The sequence below is a fragment of the Tauraco erythrolophus genome, chromosome 9 (assembly GCF_009769465.1).
Source record: "Tauraco erythrolophus isolate bTauEry1 chromosome 9, bTauEry1.pri, whole genome shotgun sequence".
Lineage (NCBI taxonomy): Eukaryota > Metazoa > Chordata > Aves > Musophagiformes > Musophagidae > Tauraco > Tauraco erythrolophus.
The window spans coordinates 34327036-34348832 of NC_141473.1; the positions used below are offsets into that span (position 1 = coordinate 34327036).

At 36.4% G+C, this 21797-nt stretch overlaps 1 protein-coding gene across 1 annotated transcript in view; it reads left to right on the plus strand.

The window, feature by feature from the left end:
- CABCOCO1 (ciliary associated calcium binding coiled-coil 1) overlaps positions 1 to 21797 on the plus strand; it is a 61378-nt gene that overhangs the window by 11577 nt on the left and 28004 nt on the right. The window contains 5 exon segments of the mRNA XM_086616853.1: positions 407 to 438; positions 4468 to 4580; positions 7466 to 7635; positions 10773 to 10917; positions 15948 to 16020. Of these exon segments, the coding sequence (XP_086472979.1) occupies positions 407 to 438; positions 4468 to 4580; positions 7466 to 7635; positions 10773 to 10917; positions 15948 to 16020 (533 nt within the window).

The following is a 21797-nucleotide window of genomic DNA, read 5'->3' on the forward strand; positions in this document are numbered from 1 at the left end:
CTTTTACGTTTGACGTATCTGCATATTTCTCTTTTGAATGTAACTGAAACTAGTGTCACTATTTTTATTTGCTTGACATCAAAAGAAATATTATGACTAAAAATAACAACTATTGATTTTAACTTCCCACTGTGGGAGTGGACATTTTTTAAAATGAACAGGAACACTGAATGCATTTCTATTTCTGCCTTAACTGTTTATGTAGACAGCTCCAAGATTTTATGTTTCTGTTGAAGTGTTTGACAGCTTGATAACAAAACGTGTATAATAATACAAATAACAGCCCGTGTTGCCGGTGTGGCGGTTTCGTTTTTTTTCGTTCCCATTTTGATTAAAGTTGTAACTGATACGCAGCACTGTTTCAGGGTACATCTGTACTGCTGTCAGCAGTATTGCTTAGACGGAGTAGCTGAGCTAGCTTTAAATGAACTAGCTCAGGTACTGGAAACCATCTGGCAGTGGCAGCAGAGTTTAGTCCAGTCTCATTTCCCCGATAGAGTGAGGACAGGAGGATCTTGGGTTCCTTACCATGAAAGCTATTCCTTTGTGAGTACGTTCCTGAAAATCATGATTTTGCAAAGCATGGTGTTGTGTTGTCAAACAAATGCAAGTAACATCTTCAGCCACTGCAGAGGGCTCATCTCAAAGGGCACGCTTATTTTCCTTCAGGAGCACTGGTGCTAATTTCCATTGTTGTGTTTCAAGGTTTTGCCACTCTGGAAAGGCCTTCACCAAAACTGCAGTTAGTGGGGCTTTTTTCTAGCCAGGGATGACTCTCTTGGGGTTTGGGTTTTTGAGAGAGCGTTCTTCTGCACCCCTCCAAACAGGGAGATTTTTTTTCAATTTGCTATTTAACTATATCCCTCTTCTGCTAATATTTTCTGCTTCATGGTGGTTAGTGAACATTGACTGAGAGATTCAAGGAAGATTTTATTCTCTTGTTTTAGACTATCTGATTTGGTATTTTGATTTGATGCTGTTGACAGGCAGTGCCCAAAACATTTGGAGTAATGTATTGAACAGCCAGAAACGTATTATACATTCAGAACAGCTAAAAATTCTTTGAAGGAAAATAAAACAGCAACAAATAATTCTCTAACATTAGTCTCTATTTCAATAGGTTAAGTCTACTGCTGGGAGGAATGGTTTGGGTTTGTGGTTTTTTTTTCCCAAGACATGAGGATAGTGCTACTAGAATTAAGTCACCTTGGATTACCTCAGTCGTTACAGTTAACAGTAAAATGAACAGTAAATTCCTTGACATCAGTCAATACATATATAAAATAATTTCTCTGGATTTTCCGTGGTGATTAAAGACAGCAATCAAAAGACAAAACAGTATTTAATTAAAATAATAAACGCTTTTAGTCGTGTGTGTAGAGGTTCTGCCCAAACAGAAGCTTTTCACAGATATGGGACTGTTAATTGATTCAGGGACTTTCACTTCTTTTTTAAATTACAGAAACATTGATAATTTTAAAAATTAATTTTCTAAATTAGGTGCTTTCTCTTCCATAGTTTTTCATCAGTCATTTGGAACAGTATTTCTTATTATCTGATGCCTGTGCTTGTTGTGGACAGCAGCGCCACAAATCCATCCTTATCGCTGGTGAGGGGTGTTTGGGAAGCGTTCACCTTGCCATGTAAACTGTCGGATTTTGATGTGCAGATTACAGAGCCTTATCTGCAATACTGAATTACAACAGCTTGAATGTTTCTCTAAGTTTAAACTTCAAACTTTAGTTGGTCAGATAATATGTTTCTAATACTAGAGGACCTTCAAATGTGTTGAAAGAGATTATAGGTGACTGGATGCAGGGCACCTGGAGCTATTTTTAAATAAATTTTTTTAATCCTAGATAGCTTATGTATTGCTGCAATACAACACTACATACTAAGACTTCAGCAAATTTTCCCAGAGGTCCTTCTTGCTGTTTGTAATTCTGAGAACGAGATGAGCCTTAGCATCAGCATGGTAAGTGTGCTCGGCCTGATAATACGATGTGGGTAAATAAGTTTCATACTGTAGTAAGCCAGGTACATACTGGAGGCAGGAGAAAATTCCTTTTTGGACAAGCTTTTTCTGACATGATGGATGTTGCCTGGTACCTTTCAAGAAGCAGTGAGCAATTATTCTGGGTAAGAGTCTTGGGAGTTCAGGTAAAAAGTTGCTTTCCAGAATGTTAAACTTTTTGCCTACTAACCTGTTCCTTACAGCATGAGATGTAGGCAATGGGAGGAAAAAAAAAGACTTTTGAGGCACCTCTATTTACAGGGATACTGCTATGATCTTGAATGGTAGGTGACGGTCATGCAGGTAGTTGAGTGTTATGGGAGGATCTTTGTTCTTATTCACACCTGGCCTCTGACCACAGAGGAGAAGCTGGAAGATAGCTTGATGAGAACAAAACCACTGTGTCTTGTACTTTCTTATGCTTTTGTTTCTGATACAGTGCTAAATTCCTCACGCTGTACTGATAAAGTCCATCTGAGACGATACCTGTAAAGTGTTAACATTTTTGCCTTATAAAGAAGTATGATCAGTAAGGTCTTGACTGTCTGACTAGTGATATGCCATTTATATAATGGTGCAAAAATACATAGTAAAATATCTGATGTATTGGACACCCTGAGAGAAAGAGGTGAACAGGTATTAATTCAGTTTCCGAAATGTCAATATCAGTTATTATTTTAATTCAACTCTCACTATTTCTAAAGAATCTCTTATTAAACAAGTTTCTAACATCACTGGTCGATTCAGGAAAGCATTCCTATTTTTCCTAATTATTCAAAAATATATTTCAATAATTGTATAATATTAGCATGTTAAGCTATTCTCCCCTACCCACCTCCTCTCCCCCCTCCCTGAGTAGGGCATGCAGCTTCAATTATATCAACATTACTGGCTGTTAGGAGTACTTTTTTTTGTATTGCATGAATTATTGTTAATAAAAACAAAAGCAAGCTAATGTCATACTCTTAACTATGGGAAGGAAGCCTTTGTTTACTTCATTCCTATTGTTCTGATGAGGCAATGTATCTGAGACTAACTTCTTTACAGTTGGGAACAATAATATTTCATACAAAAGTCCATGTGAAAGTACTGTAGTACTTAATCAGAGGGGAAAAAAAACACCGTCTGTCCACTGAGTGTTCTTTGTTGCTCTCAGTCTTGTTGCATCAGTCTTGAATGTTGTAATTCAGCTGGTCCGAGTTTTAAGTATATCTTGCAGTTTGGCAGCAGCAGGGGGAGTAGTGTAGCTTTATTTGGGGACTCTCCTTGCCCAGCACTAGAGTTAGTTGGTTATTAGCCCAGAACACTGCTGTTCAGACTCAAAAATCAGCGCGTTAGGAAGTTTTCCATGTTAGGAAATCTCTCTAGGTGAGCTAGGAACATTATTCTGCAAGCTTTGCCTTGCTGCACTTCTGTAAAACTCAAGTACCACAGATGTAGAAACATACCTGTTACAAGTAAATTATGATCAGGTTTTACTCAAACTCTTTTGTCTTCTGGTGCAGAAGCAGATGAGACCAATTAGACTCACAGTCCAGAAGCTGGAAGAGATCTTTGGATCTGTTCTCATTGTCCCTTGCTCCCCTGCCATGTACCTCTGTAAAGAGACTGGCTCGTCTCACGTTTTATGACGTGCTTTGACACCTCACTTTGTCACCTAAATATTCTATGGTAAAACAGGGATTTTTTTTTTTCTATGATTTTATTTATTTCATAGGTTTCTTACTGAAGTCTCTGGTCAAATGTTTTTGGTCAGTGATACACACTAAATAAAATATTATCAAATGCTTCTGTTTTTTGTAAGACCATTTCATTGTCGGTTCATGCTCAGTTTGTTATCCACTGTAACATGTTTCCTATAAGGAACTGCCTTCTATATTACACATATATAAGCCTTCCCTGAAACAGTAGTGTCAGGTCCTTGTTTGTGTTGCAGCAAACATCTTGGAGTTTTTTTTAGGTTAGGGAAGGAGTCAGCGTAGACAGTAAATTTGGAAATGCAATCTAGTACAGCGTGGAGAGCAAATAGCATGATAACGTGTATGTGTAGTCGTAATATCTTGAGTAGAAACTGATTTTAAAATTTAATTACTGTGCAATCCAGTATCATGTTGGTCAAATCTAGGTTCATGGATTTTTTTTGCACCTTTATATTTCTATTGTTTTTACTTGCAAGTTAATTTAATCTTGTGCAGCACATAGTATGTCACCATGTTCCCACATGAATATAAGATAAAAACATTATTTTCTATGTATCTGCCTAGCTTTTCTCTAGTGAAAATGTGTTAGAGTATTGTGTTGCTGCCATGTAATTATAGCTGCATTACATTTTTGGCATTTGTTGAATTAATCCCTTGCATACTTCCTCAGATAAAAATGTTATTTAGATAAGTTACTGACATAATAAAATATATCTTTTAAACTTATATTCCTATGTACATATATGTGTGTAGGAAGAAGACCGAGATCAGGATGCCATAGGTGGAAGAAAGATTATTAATCAGACGTTTCTTTCTCTTTCCCAAATTACTGCTTTGTCAGAACAAGATGTAGAAGGAGTTCAAAAGTGAGTGGCAATGATAACAATGCTAGAACCAATATAATAATGAAATAAAAATTATAGACCACTTGTTAGATTTATTTTGTGATGATTACGTCATTCCACTTTAATTGTTCAGTTAAAACATTGGTATTTAGTATGATTCATGAAAGATAGGAAGTAATACTGTTGATCTCGGATCCACTTTATCCTACTGTTTCCTATGTCTCTTAATTTTTCTTTGACCCCTTTTTTTATTTTCCACTGCTATTTCACATCAATATGGTTTCCAAGTTTACCATAGTATTTCATTTACAGAATATTTAATGTAAATAAGATGTAAATAAGAGCAGGGCAACGCTGAGCTTTTTGTGTAAGTCTAACTTGGTGACTATTTTGCTAAAACGTTCAAGATTCTGTACTGTAATGTGAGTTACTGAAAAATCAGAAAGGTTTTAAAAGTTCAGAAAAGGATGGAAAGCTTAAGAAGGTGTTAGTAGGTAGCCATTATGGGGCACTGGGGAAATAGGAGGCGGCCAAAGACTTCTGATGTAAGCCCATCTTGTCCTTCCTGTAGCAACACTCTCCCTTGGTATTAGTGCTTACTGGCAGCTAAATTTAGGAGTTCAACCTGAGACTCCAGACTTACATTTTAAGGATGAGATTTTTCAGAAGTGCCCGAATTGTTTAGGAATATTTGTGTCCCCTAGTGAATTCTTAGTCAATTGAAAGCCAAAGGGCTGGTCCACTGGACTAGTTTTGGGGGAGGGAATAAAAAAAATCCAGTCTTGTCCCTCTGAACAGATAATGCCTTTCATGGAGATTAAAATATTATTCCTGAAACATATTCTGTTCCTTCTATTTGTCACTGTTCTGAGGGGGGGGAAAAAAGTTCTTTCTGGGATATATTTTTTTTTAAATGAAGCTGGAAAGAAAATTTGTTTCCATCAAATAATAATAATAAAAAATTTCTTTACTGTTTTCTCTTGTGCAATAGGCCTCTTATTCTAGAGGAGGCTGAAGCATGCAACTCATGGAGACTAAAGTGTGCTTAATGACGCAATTTATTATGAAACTTTCTCATTAAGATTAAAAAGAAAAGCACTGAAAGATCAGACGCTTCTTCTTAGTCTCAGCTGATCACATACATATTTTTATATGTATATACACTAACCATACAAGTGGAATGTAAAGTATATACTGTGTTTGACTGAAAAGAGGATCGTTACAGAGTATTTTACGCACTCTAAACGGTTTAGCAGCAGCATTGAAATTTTGTTAGTTTGCCACAGTGCATCATGTCTATACACAAAAGCAGTTTGAAGGCCACAGCTAAGGTTAGAAAATCAGAATAGATCTGATGAGTATGAGAATTTTGATATCCTGCATGCCCATCTATCATGGAGCTTTATGCTGCTGTCAGTCGCCGTAGGACTTGAGTACCTTCCGTGAAGGAAGAAATAGCAATCGGGGTAACTAGGAAATCTAAATGCCCCATCGTTTCCCAATCGTTTGTGGATTCTGTTGTCAGTGACATGCCTTACAGAATATTGAAAAGATGAGTACTGGCATTGTTAGCAGCATCACAGAAAATCTAAATCCTTGAGAAGCTCTGATTATGAAAACACAGAGTTGGCAGAAGCTTCAGAAAGAGAGGATATGGACTGTTTCAAACCTTGGGAAGTTCAGCTGGCCACGTTCCACTTCTATTTCAGTACACAGTTAAGTGTTTTTAACCGACTTGCATGTGTACAGCCGTACAAATTTGTCATGCAGAACAAAGGAATACATGTTTTAAACAAAACTGATTGGATTATATGCTTTACTTTGTTAGCTATTGAGGCTTTAATTAAAAAAAGAAACTCATCTTGTTTGACAATGTATCTCTACTGGCTTGGTGAAAACCCTGAAAAACTAATGGTTGCCTATCAGCAGATCTGAGATTAATGCCCTTCTTAGGAAGAATGAGAAGTAGAGAGAGGAGAAAAAAAGACTTTGCTCTTTCACAGGGGACCAGAAACTGTGATCACAACTGGCACCTGTGTCGTCAGGTATAGTTAAGAAGCCAAGGATTGCTTTAATGTAAAACTTAACTACCTGAGACATGGCTGAAGTTACACTGGAAGAGCTGTGAACTGAAGTCCTAGCTCTGATCCCCTCTCTTCATGTGGAAAAATGTGCACAATTATTATAAAAGACGTAACTAATTCTGTGTTTGGATAGAGTAGACATAAATGTGTCAGCAACAGCATGGTCTCCTACAAGGGAGTGTATTTTTTTCATTACTTTTTCAAGTTAAAGCAAGTGGAAAAATTTTCACAGTGTGCCAGTAAAATAGGATGAGGCTCTTCTTAAATGTCTTGACCATTATGAAAGTGGAATTTAAACTTCTAAATATTTTAGGCACTTTTAGTAATTTTATATTATATTATTTACATTAATTTTCAAATGTAGTTTTTCTTCAGAGGCTACATGAAAAATAATCTTGAAAAGGGGAAGCAAGATCTTTTCAGTACTGTAAAACTCTCAATCAGAGTGGTCATAGAAAGTGGAGACTAATTGTTCCATTTCATCCTACAAACACTGATTTTTTCTCTGGGATTTTCAGTGTGTTTCTCTTTGTTTTTTATAATGCTCTTGTTTTTATTATTTCATGGATCATATCTTAACATTTGAACAGTGTCTGTTGAAACCTGTAGGTGTTGGTTTACTTTTTTTTCTAGTTGATATGTCCTCTAATCATAAACATTCATATCTAGAAATTGATGTAGCTATATACAGGAAGATATATACATATATGTATAATATAATTATATCTATAATATTTAGTATTGTTATAAGCAGACAAAGTTAAACTTCAGAATAGGTAATTCATTTACAATTTTATTATTTTACTCTGCAATTTCTTCTAGAAAACTGGAAGAATTTCTGAATTTCAAACAATTAAAGACATCTTTGAAAGAAGCTATTTTGCTGGATTATTACACTGCGGGATTTTGGTGGGCTAAAGAAATGAACTTCAGTCTTATACAGCTATCAGGATTCATGGATCTATTAAATTTCCTGTTGGAGAACCTCAGTGGTAAGTATAATTAAAAATTATAAACCAAATATCTGAAAGATAAGGCAAGATTGTTTTCCAGTTATTTTAATAAAGCAATATTTAATTGCAAATAATTGTAAAATGATTTATTTTCCTCTTGAATGTTGGCACATTTTTCCTTGTACCTGAAAATAATTCTTCGTCAGAGAGGACAGTGCTCTTTTTCAGAAGATCCCTCATTCTTTGTTTGTACGGTATGTAGTACAAAAGGTCCAGGTCCTGAAGAGACCTTGTCTTTGCTATGGTAAAATAAATAATAATTACAGTACAGTGAGAGCAAGGAGCTCCTAAATTCCAATTCCAGCTGTCTCAGTGACTGACTCACTGTAGCTTTGGGCACATTTCTCTGCTGTTTGAGATACTTGGTACATCCTGTAGCATTACAGTAGGTGAATTACATTTATTTTATCCTTGGAGGTCAACTCTCAGGCAGCTTTCTGTATGGCAAATGCTGCACTTCTGGCACAAAATATATTGGTTAACTAAAGACTGGTGAGGGAAGTAAACTGGCATCATTGCCGAAAATGAAAAACGACGATGGAAGGACTCTAATTCCTGTGGCTACAAGGAAATTTGCAACAAAGCATGTAGCTTGAGTCTAGTGGGAACAAAACAGCCAGAAAAAATGGTAGCAGCATCCTCTAAAACCCGTTTTTCAGAGATCATAATGCTTACTTAACATTCACTTTGAAGGTGATTATGTCGAGAAAAGTCCATCCCAGAGGAAGAGCGAAAGGACTCAGTGGTTCCATTCAAAGAGAAGATGAATATTTAAAATCAAGCTCATAACAGTTATTATACTCTTTCATTGTAATTTAATTCAAGGGCCTTTCTGACTTGGAGTTTTGACAGAATATGTACGTGTTTTATGATCATTGAAATTCCAGTTGTCCTTCCTGTCTCCAATGAGAAAGTATCTTAACATATGCTAACTATATTAATAAAACAATGGAAAAGAATGGAAACATGTCAGAAATTAGTTTTATGAGACTGTATGTAACGCATGTGTACTAGACAGGCTGGTAGCACAACTGATTATTAAAGCTGACTGACGTTTTTCAGGATTGTGATCTTAGTTGCATAAAGCTTTGCCAAACTTTAACTCTTTAAGCTGAAATTTTCCATGGCAGTGTCTGCCTCTGATTAATTTTAACATATAAAATTACAACTAAAGCAGTTCAATGGGCTTGCAGACAGAGGCTGTGGAAAAAAATGTATCATTTTTTGCCCTTTTATTTTTTTTAAACGGCTCTAATACCCCTATGCTTTGAAGTAAAAACATAAGGTTTGGCAAGCAAGTGTTGTGAATTTACTTTTTTGCTGTCCTGTGAAAATCCATTTGGATTTGGCTAAGACGCGTGGCTTTTAGGGAAAGAAAATGCAGTTTGTAAATGCTTACAGGAGACTTATATTTTCTTCGCAGCTAAGTTCCCCGAATAATCCATCTTATAAAGTATGCCATAGCCCAGGGCTGAGATGAATTTCCTTATAATTACTGTTCTCAGCTGGAGCAAGTTCTGAGACCAAACATTTCAACTAAGAGCAAAATGCTAATGTCTTCTATATTAATGACTGTTTCCTTTCCCTTCCTTACACTGGACCCACACAGCCTGGAGAATTAAGCTGATTTGACCATAATAGCAAGAATAGGATGGAGCAGGAAGAATGGATGTAGAGAAGGAGGATAACAAAAACTCATTTAAGGCTGGTAAAGGAGAGAGGAAAACTGAGGTTTGGAAACTAGAGGCTTTGGTTGATTGGGAGCCAGGATGAACTACTTATGTGATTTGGTTCATCTTCTCTATATTGAGGGTGAAGTACTCCTTACCTCCCCGAAGTACAGTGAGAGCTTTCCTGAGAAGAGGTAGTTGAGGCTGAAGCTCAGTTGTGCAGAGGAAAGAGGAAATTTGGACCAGTAGGCGAGAGACCTGGGCCTGGGTGTTGTGACTTCTCGCAATTTTACTGTGTCTTCACTTCCCTACTAACTGTGATATTTCTGGTTCTATTGCTCTTTCTCATTTCCCATGGCTTCTATTCTATTCTGTTCTGTTTCCTCCACATTCTCTGTATTTCTTTCTTGTTTCTTCCATTATGGTTATTTATATTGTGCTGCTTCTGTTACTGAAAACTGAGGTGAAATTTTCAGGGTTTTGATTGCTGTACAACTAAAGGGCAAAACTATAAAACCCAGATTCTTGTAAGTTTTTTAATTTGTTTTCTGTATAAAGAACCAAAGATCACATCAGTAGAGAATTAAAACAATAAGGAAAATAAATCTATTTCACCACTGTGGCTATTTCCCCATTTTCTACTCTAGATGTTTTAGACTTAAAAAGAAAAGTAAATTGTGTTTGAAACTTTTTTTAAACTCCACCATGGTTCTAGTGATGGCACACACTGTATGCTAATCAGAAAGATGATTCCTTTCTTTTTAAAGGTTCAGCGAACACTGATATATTTCAGGTTTTCCTCTTTGTCAAGACAGTTAACAAAAATAGTTTAAATTTTAATTCAAAGCTGTTTTGGCATTTGGTTTTCATTTCCAGTGTAAAAATGTAAAGTAATTATCTATTTTGGGGGGTGCAAAAATGCCTCCAAGTTTGATGATACATGCAGAGTATTATGCATATTCATGTTTAATCGGTTATGACTGTAGGCACTTAAAAAGAATTGGTTACCCTTTTTAACATCTGTTCCTGCATTACTGCTTTATATTGCAATAGGCGTGGTCAGAAGAACAATCTCATACAATACCTAAACAGTCGCAAATTTATTTTAAAGATAAACATACTGTGCATCTCAAATTTACATACTGTTCTGCCTGTGGTTTTCTCTGCATAAGTAAGAGGCCAAGCTGTAGTATTTTAAACACCCATTATTGTGATCCTTACATTGTGGAGTAATCAGTGTATCAGTGATTTTGTGATGGGTTTTTATTGATAAGAATAATGGCAACACACAGAAATGTTTGACTGCTGTTGCTTTTTAAGTTTCTACATGGTTCATAATGTAACTTCTTAAACTTCAAGAAGCCTTATAATTAAAGTGGGCCAAAAAAAACCCACCGCACTTTGTCGTGCTTATACTTAGTTTTGTTCTTTGGGATTGCTTTGCAGACAAACATATGACCTTAGGAGATAATTTAAAAGAACTTGGAAAAGCAATGGCTGGAATAGGAGAAACTAATTCAGAAAGAAGTGGTGACTTGAATTTCTTTAGCATTGAGCAAGCCAAAGCAGTCATCGATTACTTGAATATCAGGTATTTATTTCTACAGGATCTGTTATTTCTTATTTGAATAATTTAATGTGGTGGGATATCGACTGATAAAACAAGTTAAAATTATTTACTTGGATGTGTTCGTACTGTGCCAACATACTGCAGACACCGAACTTTAATACGTTAAAAAGAAGAGAGAACATGCAAGTGGCAGTAAAGATCTGGCCTCAGATGTCAAAGCTGAGGAAATAAATTTAGACTGGAAGTTTATCATAATGTAAGATTGTGCTGAAAAGCTTGCCTTCTGGGTTTTGTTTTGGGTGATAAAGAGGAAAGGGGAGAGTAGTGTATAGGGAATATTCTTGGGTTGCTGTTAAAACATTCTATTTTTAGATTCCAGTTGAACAAATTCCTAGCTCTTGTCTATATCTTTAAGTATTTGTCTGACCTTGGCAGCTGTAGTCGACTTCTGAAGTGGTTTAAAGTTCTGTACTGTACAGAATTAAGGCTATGCTCATGTATGAGTCACAAAAATGTTGCATTTCAAAGTCAGCAAAAGTTCAGTGTCTACGTGAAAAGGTTTCATGACAGGTGTCAACTTTTAAACAGAGACACAGAAAGAGATGCGAAGAGCAGTAGTTCAGTTATTTATCTGAGAAAAAAAGTAAGAGTCTGATAGCAGCCAGTCACACCCATGTAGTGTCTTAGTTATATAGTAACATATACAGATCTTTCTCCGCTGAAATGCCATTGTTAGGGCAGTGACTATACTCATATACCACTGTTTCCAGTACATGATGGACAGAATGGTTCTCTGTTGTCACCCATGAATGTCGGGGACAAGGAGGTAGAAAATGGAGAAGGTACTATTGTAGTATATGCTCATACACTGTACCACATCTGTAACTTTCAGCCCGTTTTCTGACCTTAATTGTAGTTAGAGGGAGAGATTTTGTGGCAAATGGGCATAAAAAGTGAGTAAGGTCGTGACTGATCCGTACATAGAATTGTTGGGAATTTTCTGACCGTTCTTTTGGTAGGAAAAGTTTAATACATCAAAGAGGTTAAGGGTTTTTTATAGAATGTTTTCTTGAATGCAGAAGAGTATTTCCTCTTATACTAGGACAGCTGATAGCCTTTCAGTTTAGGGTACTCAGATTCAGACTGGGGATTTAAACCCATCACAGGTGATTCTCTTACAATTGAGCTGTAACATTTGTCTCTTTCTCCTGGTCTCTCATTTTTTCTTTTGTTTCTTTTTCATGGAAAATATAAAAAACTTAAGTTCTTCCCATATAACATGAGAACATCTCTTTAAATCTCAAATTTCTGTAGTCGAGGCAAACCAATGTCCTGCCAAGTACTAGCCCTAAACTGAAAGGAAACTTGGCATTTAAGATGTCTCACTCAACTTCTTTTACTTTCCCTTCCTGTCTGTGCCTTTTGTATATTTATTTGGAACAAATCTTCTTTCCAAATAGCATTTCTCTAGCTCTTGTGTAAATTATCCATTGAAAGATATCTTGTCCATGAAGCAATCCCTTTGCAGTTGCAAGAATTTCATCCAAGAGATTAGGTGCTCCATCCTACTACCACTGAAGTCTTAACTGGGTGGGAATAGAATCAAGCCACAGAACTTTTGCAGCAGAATAGTATTTTGGCCACCAAATATGCAGTCACATGTCCAAACTGCTCAAGTTATTACAAGTAAGTGCTATTGCAACATCATGGAAATATATACATACCCCAAAATGTGTCATATGTATTCAGTTTATACAATCTATTATTTCAGTCATTTGAATAATTTTTTTTTCTAAATAACAACTGAACCTGCACACTTCTTATGCTGGTGTATTTTAAACTTAATGAACTCAGAAATAGGTTGACTGAGTTTTATTACAATTCAAATTAATGTATTACTTCAATGTTTTTTCTTGTTCTTTACTTTTTTGTTTAATTTTAAATGGTAGGCCTATAGCTTTTTTTTCCTACTCAAGATAGCATGACATGTTTTAGTTCAGATCACATTTTTACAGATGAGCTATAAACCCATGGGATTTATAATGAAAATGGGGACAAACGCTTAACCACATTGGCATAAACTGTGAAGCAACTATAATGACACCTTCAAGTTTGGTGCAAGGTGACAGTTATCGTCTTTTTATCTTGTCTCCTTGGGCAAACACACATCAACATACCTCTTGACATTTTCTTTCAGGAAGCAGTGGAGCTAGGGAAATATGTCATTGTTAATCACCTTCAGATTCTCATATGATATCATCAGAGGGACTATTCTTAACAACCTTACTTGCAAGAGTAATTATTAATTGCTAAAAAAGTTGGTACAGAATCTTTTAGTTGTTCACAACAGATACAAACAAAAAGCTTTTTATATAATGCCTCATAGAAGAAAGAAAACTACATTTTTGTTTCAAAATAAATACTGATATGTTAATTTACATGATTTGATTTAAAGAGCATTAAATGGAGGAATTCTTTCCTTGATATAGGATAAAGGGTGCCAGGTTGCACAGAGTTCTCTTTAAAAATAAATAAGCAAAATTCAGAAATGCCAAAAGTAATGACTTCTATTTTGGGGAATATTATAAATTATCTGTACCTGTAACATAGTCCATAAAGAATATAATAGCACATTTAGAGGGGAAGGGGAAGAGCTGGTTTTCAGGTGCTGTAAATCTGGCTCCTTTCCAAGGCACTGGAATAAATAAAAGAAAAAAAGTTTGACATATTAGGTTCTGCCAGTGCAGGTTGAAAGATATCGATCCTATTTCTTGTGTGTCTGTGATGTTCATAAAATGTTTTTGTCTTTTTCAAATAATCCCTGTTAGATTTTACCAAATAATGTGTGTGTGTATGTGAGGGGACATGCATGTTTTCATAAATTGGTGTGAGTCATTTCCAGGTTAAGTCCTGAGGTCTGTTTAAACATAATTGCTACGTCTCCACTGCAACACGGCAGGAATTCTTTGGTGAAGTACTGCAATAAAAATGTACTGCAAATTAAATGGCAAATATTGTAACAATTTAATTGCCAATGCGCTTTGGGTTTGGGGGAAGGGAACTTGCAGTTTACGGTAGCCAAATTTCTTACACAAGTTGGTAAACAAATTTGGGTTTTAACTAATGGTATTTGAATGACTGAATTAAATGTAACTGCAGAATAAAACTTTCATATGACACTTAAAGAGTCAAATGTTCAATGAGGCTGCCATAATACTTCTCACCAAATTAGGAAATGCATCTGTACATATGTGCAAAAACGTCTGCGCCCATTCGGGCAAAAAGGTATTTGAAAGTTTCACAGATGCATTTGACTAACTGCTGGAAGACATACTGTTGTCATGTAGGACAAGCAGGTCGTGCTGCCGTTTTAGCCTCCCAATTCCGAGCTGCTTTCATGGGCTGGAAGAATGACTGCTCTACGTTAGTCAGCACTTTAGCACTGCTTGAATTGGAGCAAATCATCCCCAGTCTGCAGTATTTTGTGGAACCTCTGGTGCTGTGACAGTGGTCTGTGGCAGCGTGTAGGCACTGGTGGTGATTCAGGGGAGGACAGTCAGCTAAAATAGTGTGTACTGAGCATCGACTCCTACAGCTGCCTTCCCCAATCCCTCCCAGAGCCAGGGCTGTGTTTCAGACACCCGGGTCCCACCGCAGCAGCCTCTCGCTTTGCACGGCGCTGGCTGGTTGAGCCCTTCTGCAGCTGTGCCGGGGTGCGGGGCTGCCGGGTGGGAGAAAAGCCTCAGCACCATGAGGCAGCCGGCCAGGGGCTGGCTCTCCGAGAGCCTCTGGCAGCACCACGTCCTGAAGAGCAGCCTGTGCTGGGCGATGTGGCCAGGCACTGATACTGCAAACAGGTTTTCATAGCATTTGCATGGTACCCTGCAGCTAGCAGCAGCATCTTTAGCATTAGCTGGAGGATTGCGTATGTTGAGTTTAGTAGGTACTTTCATAGACCCGTAGCGGAATTGAGGTTGGAAGGGACTTCTGTAGGCCAGCTAGTGCAAAGCCCTCCTCTCAGCAGGCCTCAGTATTGCAGATGTGGCCTTGCAAGTGCCAAGCAAAGAGGCGTTGCCTTCCCAATTGATGGCACTCTGAAGAAAGGAATCTGCGTCCTGTGCTTAGCTGGAAAGCACAGGAACCAGTTACAGACGTTCCCTGCAAATATTGCTGTATCTTTTATGGGTACATCAGGCAGGAGTGTGATAAACTCTTGGAATCGTTCTTCAACTTGAGCTTGCTATGAAATCACAGAGCTGTGTTTTAAATCGTATATCAAAATGACATGACAGAAGCCAGAAGTTCTGTATCATTATTTTAAGAGAAGTAGTAATTGTAACAGATGGACTGTGACAGACCAAACCTTTGATTAAACGAATGCCATATCATTGATCATTAGGAAAGGCAGCAAGGAAAATTATTTAAAACACGTGAAAAGGAAAGCCATGTATGTTTTAAGAAAGATAAATAGTTTAGGCCATTGAGAAAGTCTACTTAAAGTTACTTTTGTTGTAGTACACAAAACTCCAGTGTGTCACTCTAGTTTTTTTAGTTTTTCTTTGAGGAAATACTAAGCTGATTTTGAAACATGACCTTGAGAGAATAAATGCTTCCATTCTTTATTGTTTCAGTGTTCCAAAATCAAACTTGCTCCCTGGACTGGCAGGCCATCCCAGAATCTGAAAACTGATTTGGCTTTGTTTCCTTCTTGTTCACTATTGCTGATATTAAAGGCATAAGTATCATAAGGTGATAAGTGTGTGAGGAATTACTTTTTTTCAGAGGAGAACTTTGTATTCTCAGAGTTCAATTTCGTAAGGACAAAGTGGATGTATTTTTAAGTATCATACTGTATTTCCTACAGTCATCTGATAGTAAATCCTGTAAATTAAATATTCTGCATGTGTACCTGAACTTAAACAACCTTTTCTTCTTAAAATTTGGAGCATTACTCTACTGGAGAGTAACTCTTAGTTTAACAGAATTTTTTAAATTGCTACCTTTTTGAAGATTTACAGCTGTAATAGGTACTATACTCTCTTGTTTTCCAGCTTATTTAAACACTATAAACTGTATGAATACCTCTTCCACAATCCTAGAGAAGAACTTGGGATAAGTAATGAGGTAAGACATTTCTATAGATGGAACTCATTATGCAAAGTTATTTAATGAATGCACCATGGCGTATGTTTTATATTGCTCAAAGCAGCCTCATGTCAACATTACTGCATTACTAACGTAAAATGGCTGATTAAAGAATACAAGTTAGATGCTTTGATCTTCATATTCAAAATTAATTTTGGATTTCAAAAAAGTGTAAATGCATTGCTTGGTTAAGATGTTAGTTGTGTTAAATCAGAAATACTTTTGTGTGTGTATTTCTAAGTTGATGCATGTAATTTGAATTAGCAATGCATGAGTCTGAGTCTATTTTAAAATCAGCAATCAAAACCAGAAAAGGTTGTGTACCAAGCCTGGTCTGACCACAGTCCTAATATTTATGTATGCATGCATATGTACAGAGTTTTGTTTCTACTGTAGCCACCAACAGTTAATTATACTGACGGTAAAGAAACAAGCTAGCTAGAAATTCAGCGTTTTGAAAGCATTCAGTTAATAATAGTGAATTGGTTTGACTGTAAACTTTGTCATGTATTCTAACTTATATGTGAAAAAATACATAAGAAAATGCTTCGATGCAAGATGTGGCCTTTAATCAAATGGACAGATTCAATTCATCAAATAAACCTTCCTTTAGCCTGACAGTGCATTTTGAGGATATATGTTGCAATATATTGAAAAGGATTTACATTTATAATTTATATTAGGAGACAACTGGTTGCTCAGAGAGGCACGATCGTGGAATTTTTTTGATGGCACTTATATTTTAACTTATCAGTTCACAGTAAAGTTAAAGTTAATGCACTGGAAAATTTTCTTTACACTTTAAGCTGGTGGTTTCACTCTGTAAGTGATGTGGGATAATTTCTTCCCATGTTTGTTTTAAATAGCCATATTATAAAAAAGAAGGACTTTCCTTGACATGGATGCAAATATTTAGAAACTATTCTCATCATTTGTAAGGCAGGTTAAAATTCCAACTATGATGAAATCAGTGACAGAACTGTCATTACGTAAGTAGAGCAAGATGTCAGAGTTACTGTGCTAAGTTTTTTTTATATATTAGCTAATCAAATCAATGGCTGCTTAGCACTTTCTAATTGGTAAAATTATTTTTAATGAGTCTTTGATTAAGTAATTTCTTGTGTAAATTTGGGTAACATATCTTATCAGTTGTAGACTACCTTGAAAGAAATGTCTTTTGCATTTTCTTAAAACCCACTTCTGGATGGCTGAGATCAGTGTACACTGTCCCAGCCATGGAAGAGTGGTTGCTCTGCACAATCGGTCTGCTGGGGAGTGCCACTTGTGCTGAAGGTACCACCTACACTAGGGAAAGGCAAAAATGTGTTTCTATTAATTACTTTGGTCATGATCCATCAAAGGAACAAGTGCAATCTACAGTTCTAACTGTCAACAAAAACCTCCATGACAATTTTTAGCCATAACTCTTTTATGGCCATTTCTCATCTATGTGCCGTTTCAGTTTAATCCATCATTTTTGTTTTCTAATTTCCATGGCAGAGAGTCTTTAATTTGTCCAACAACACTGCAATGCCCAAGAAAATCTGTACTTATATTCCTGTAGAGTTTATTCTGATAGGGTGATATGTTGTTCTTCAATAAGTAACAGTTTAAGGCATTGAAGATACACATACAAATTTATGGTGTTATTTGCACTTGCTTTATGTGTTAAAATGTGATGAGGCAAACCCAGCATAGACTTCTTTTGCTACAACTTTGTTATCTTTAGAAATGCTTATTCATAAAGGAGAGTATTACCCTCTATGTTTGCAATCTCTTAGATGTGCAGCCCAAATCCTGACAAGTTAGCGGGGCTGGTGTGGTTTGGTGTGTATGGCTACGGCAGGAGCATGCCTGGAGTCACATGCTCTGCAGTGCATCTGCTCAGAGAACAGAAGAGGGCAGGAGATTGACTGGGAAATCTGCGTGCTGAAAGTGGATGATAAATCTGTGCTGAAAGGCTGACTGCTGTCTTGCTATGTAGATCAATGTCTTCCCCAAAACAAAAAGCCCATGCAGACATGCCACAGCCCACAGCTGGATGTGATCCTTACTGTAAGCTGAGTGCTGCTGATGTCTAGAAAGTTTTCTTTAGCTGCAGCAATAAAAGTCTGTTCTTTTGGAATGGGAATCTGTAAATTGTAATGGCGGGATTTGCCCAAATAGCGAGAACTATGGTGTTCTAAGAGCTTAATTACAGTATTATGTCCTTTTGCAAATGAAGACTTTGAGATAAGTCAGGGAAATGACTTGCTTCATCTGAAATAATTTGCTTTGACTGAAATGACTTGCTTTAGCTCAGTGAGTAAATTTGTGCTCCGTGTGTGCTGAAAGTATTACCTACTGAATAAAAGTCCGATAGCCTAATGAGAAGACCTGCTTCTTTAAAAGAGATGCAACTACACCAAATGCAAGCAGTACTTAGTGTTGTAATGGATATCCTTTTAGAGAAACTGCAATATGTGTTTTCCAGAGAAATCTTACAGCGACGGATTGTAAACTCATTGGTTTTATTTTTTATCTAGCACAGGCAATTATACAGTGCTCTCAATCAGGTTTCCTTTTTGATCTTTTGCTGCAGTTATTTCCAAATGACCCTGTCATTTCCTGTGTAGAATACAATCAGAAAGAAAAGGGAAATGACTCAAAACTCAGTTAGATTATGCATACAATATCTGTGGCCATGCCACTTAACAAAATTTGAGTTACTTAAATGTGGCACATAATTAGTGTAGCTTCACAGTCTGATTAATATTCTGCGTTTGATGCAGCTGGTGTAATAGAACCACCTTTGTAAAATACAGACAGTATTTAAGTCTTAAAGAAAAAAACCTAGTAACAAACGCCTGGCTAATTTAAATATATTTTTATGTTGGCTTAAGCCTTTAAACCAAACTGCCTGAGGTGATCATATTGCCTAAGAAAAAAAAAAAGGTTAAAACTGAAAGATATAAATGCTTGGTTAGATGATAAAAACACACATCATGCATCTAACCTACTTTGGCAGTATTTAAAATTTAAAACTTGCCTTTCCAGCTATCAAATCCCTTACTTCTTCATTCCAGATCTACAAAGACCTATATATTATGTATGCATGAATACCTGTTAGAAAACATGACGGTACAAGGAATTACTGAGAAGTGTTAAGATTGCCAAGTAAATTCGTTGATTTTTTTTTTTCTGTTACTGTTATAAGCAGTTCCACATTATGAATGATTACAGAAGAAGCAGTGCTTTAGCTGTTCTGTGGCTATGATCCAAAATATAATGCATGTAGTGCTAACATACCAGAGTTCTTCAGGAATATTGTTGTTATACTGTTTTTCCCTTTTGCCCGTTCTGGAGGTTTTACTCTCTAGCTGTGATTTAGTACACCTATATTAGCTTGCAATTTCAAAAAGCAAAAGGAGTACAGACTAAATCTTGATGTGCAGGGATTTAATGGAGCAATTCCTATTAACACATGTCAGATCTTATAACAAAGGTTTAAATTGTTAATATATGAATTGTGTAGAAGTTTTTATTCTTTTCTATTTCTATGTTCAGTTAATTTATTTTGCTTTGATAGGATGATATATTACAGACATCTTGTATTTTTTTCTCACATTTACAAATTATGCCTTATACTGCAGTTCATGTTTTTGCTGCTCTCTGTTGTGTATTTTTGGATGGAATGAGGCTAAGGTCTTTTGGGATTATGTCTGCTTTGAAACATTTCCTAATAAAAATAATGTGGTTGGTAAATCTAGTTTTATTCCTAGTTGCTTTAGCCAGCCTGATGGAGTAATCTGCTATTTTATGGCCCAGATGACTAGCTAAGTTTGACTTCTTGAAATAGTAGTGTACAATGTAATTTTCTTTAGAGATGTCATAGTGGGTCAGGTTGCAATAAAAATATCGAAGATTAAGTTTAATGGCAGTGCAGATTCAGTATTATAGCAGTCACTAGATATCATCCTCTGTACTTAAAGTTCCAAAACAGTTTCCATTAATGCCTTCTTTCCATGTACTCCTTACTTGCTGAAACATTAAGCTTTCGGACTATGTCTGGTCTTTATCCAATTGTGGGTTGGGGTGTTTTTTTTTTTAAAGTTTAAACAAAATCCCTTCTGTGTTTGAATTTAAGGGGGTGGATAGGAAGAATATACTATTTGAAAGCTAATAAAGCTTTTTTTCTGATGCAAAAGACTTGAAGTCTGGGACTTGACTTTGATATGTAATCCTCATTAGGTGCTGCATATTTAGATTGGTTAATCAATCATTGTTTAAACAAATTTGCTCAATGATTTCTTGAGAACTGCATTTTAAAGATGTATGAAACCAGAACGTTTCTGTAAGCATATCAATTCACACTAGAGAGATTCATTCCCCAGCTAATGGAGTGCATGCTTTTCAGAGCTTGAAGGTTTCAAATATTTGTAATGCTTAAAAACCACTGAGTTGATTTTCTGTACCTTTGTTTTGTAAATATCACCATGGCAAAGACATCAAGACTACTTTGAAGGAAATAAGAGCATGGGTCTGGAAGAGACCTCTTCAATTGTCAACTCTTGTGCCACTTTCTCATAGGAAAACATATATAATCCTCTTCAGAAATTTGCCAATCTCTGGCTTAAAAAGTTAACTCTTTTGTCTTTGCTATTCAAGTTAGAAAGCTGCCATGGTGCCTGGTTTCTGTAATGGTTATAAAACTTCTAATTTCCAGTCTAAGTGTATTCATGACAAGCACACATACCTTTGTCCTTGTGCCAATTTGCGCCAGTATTGACCTTTAGATCTTACTCCATCCTCAGTGTTTATTTTTCTAGTGTATAAAGAGACAGCAATCTTATTGTCAGCCTTCGTTTAGCTAAAGGAGAAAAGCCAGCCTTCTCTAATCTCTGCTTTTAAGGTAGCCTTTTGATACGTGCATTCTTACATACATACCAGCCTCTAGTCATCCTGTTGGCCTTTTTCTGTAATTGTTCCACTTTGAATCAGTTTTGTTTGAATATAAATGACCAAACTGCACATCATGTTGTTGCTGAGATAAAAGCAAGGCCTTGCACAATATCAGTAGCACCTTCTTGTTCTCTACTGGGAATAGCCTACATGATTGGTCCTAGAACCAGTTGCACGTTTTATACCTGTCTCATGTGGCTGTCTCATTGCGGGTCTGCTATTCTGGTTCTCCTTTATTACTGTATTTTCCATCTGAGGCACACCCAGTGCACAGTAGGTTTTGGAAAAAAAAAAAAAAGTATGTCCCTGCAATGTCACCTCACAATTGAATACAAGAGTGAATAGTCTTCAAGGTCATTCAGTCCCATCTCTATGATATTCCTGCCCTCTTATGAATTGATCGTGTCTCTCACATTTCTTTTGTCTAGAAAACCGGTTATCTTATTAAATAAACTAGGAAATTAGTCTGGCATCTTGTATCTTTGATAAACCGATGTCGTTTTATATCACATTTTTCTTTAATTTCCATGTCTTTACTCATTTTTTCCTTCAAAACATGTTCCTCAAGCTTTTACTACTATGAAGATCAGAACTACAGCTTTGGGAGTAGGTTCATTATTTTACAATTATGAACATTTAAAACTAGCAAAATGATACTTGGTCTTTTGATGTCTGAAAGGAAATTTTTGATGTCTGTTACAGAAGTGTATAGTACCCAAGACTGGGTTACTGAAGTAAACAGCTGGAGAGCTGGTGGGTTTTGTGACAAAAATCACTGATATTCAGTCCTTTGATGCTGAAATTTGCTATGGCTA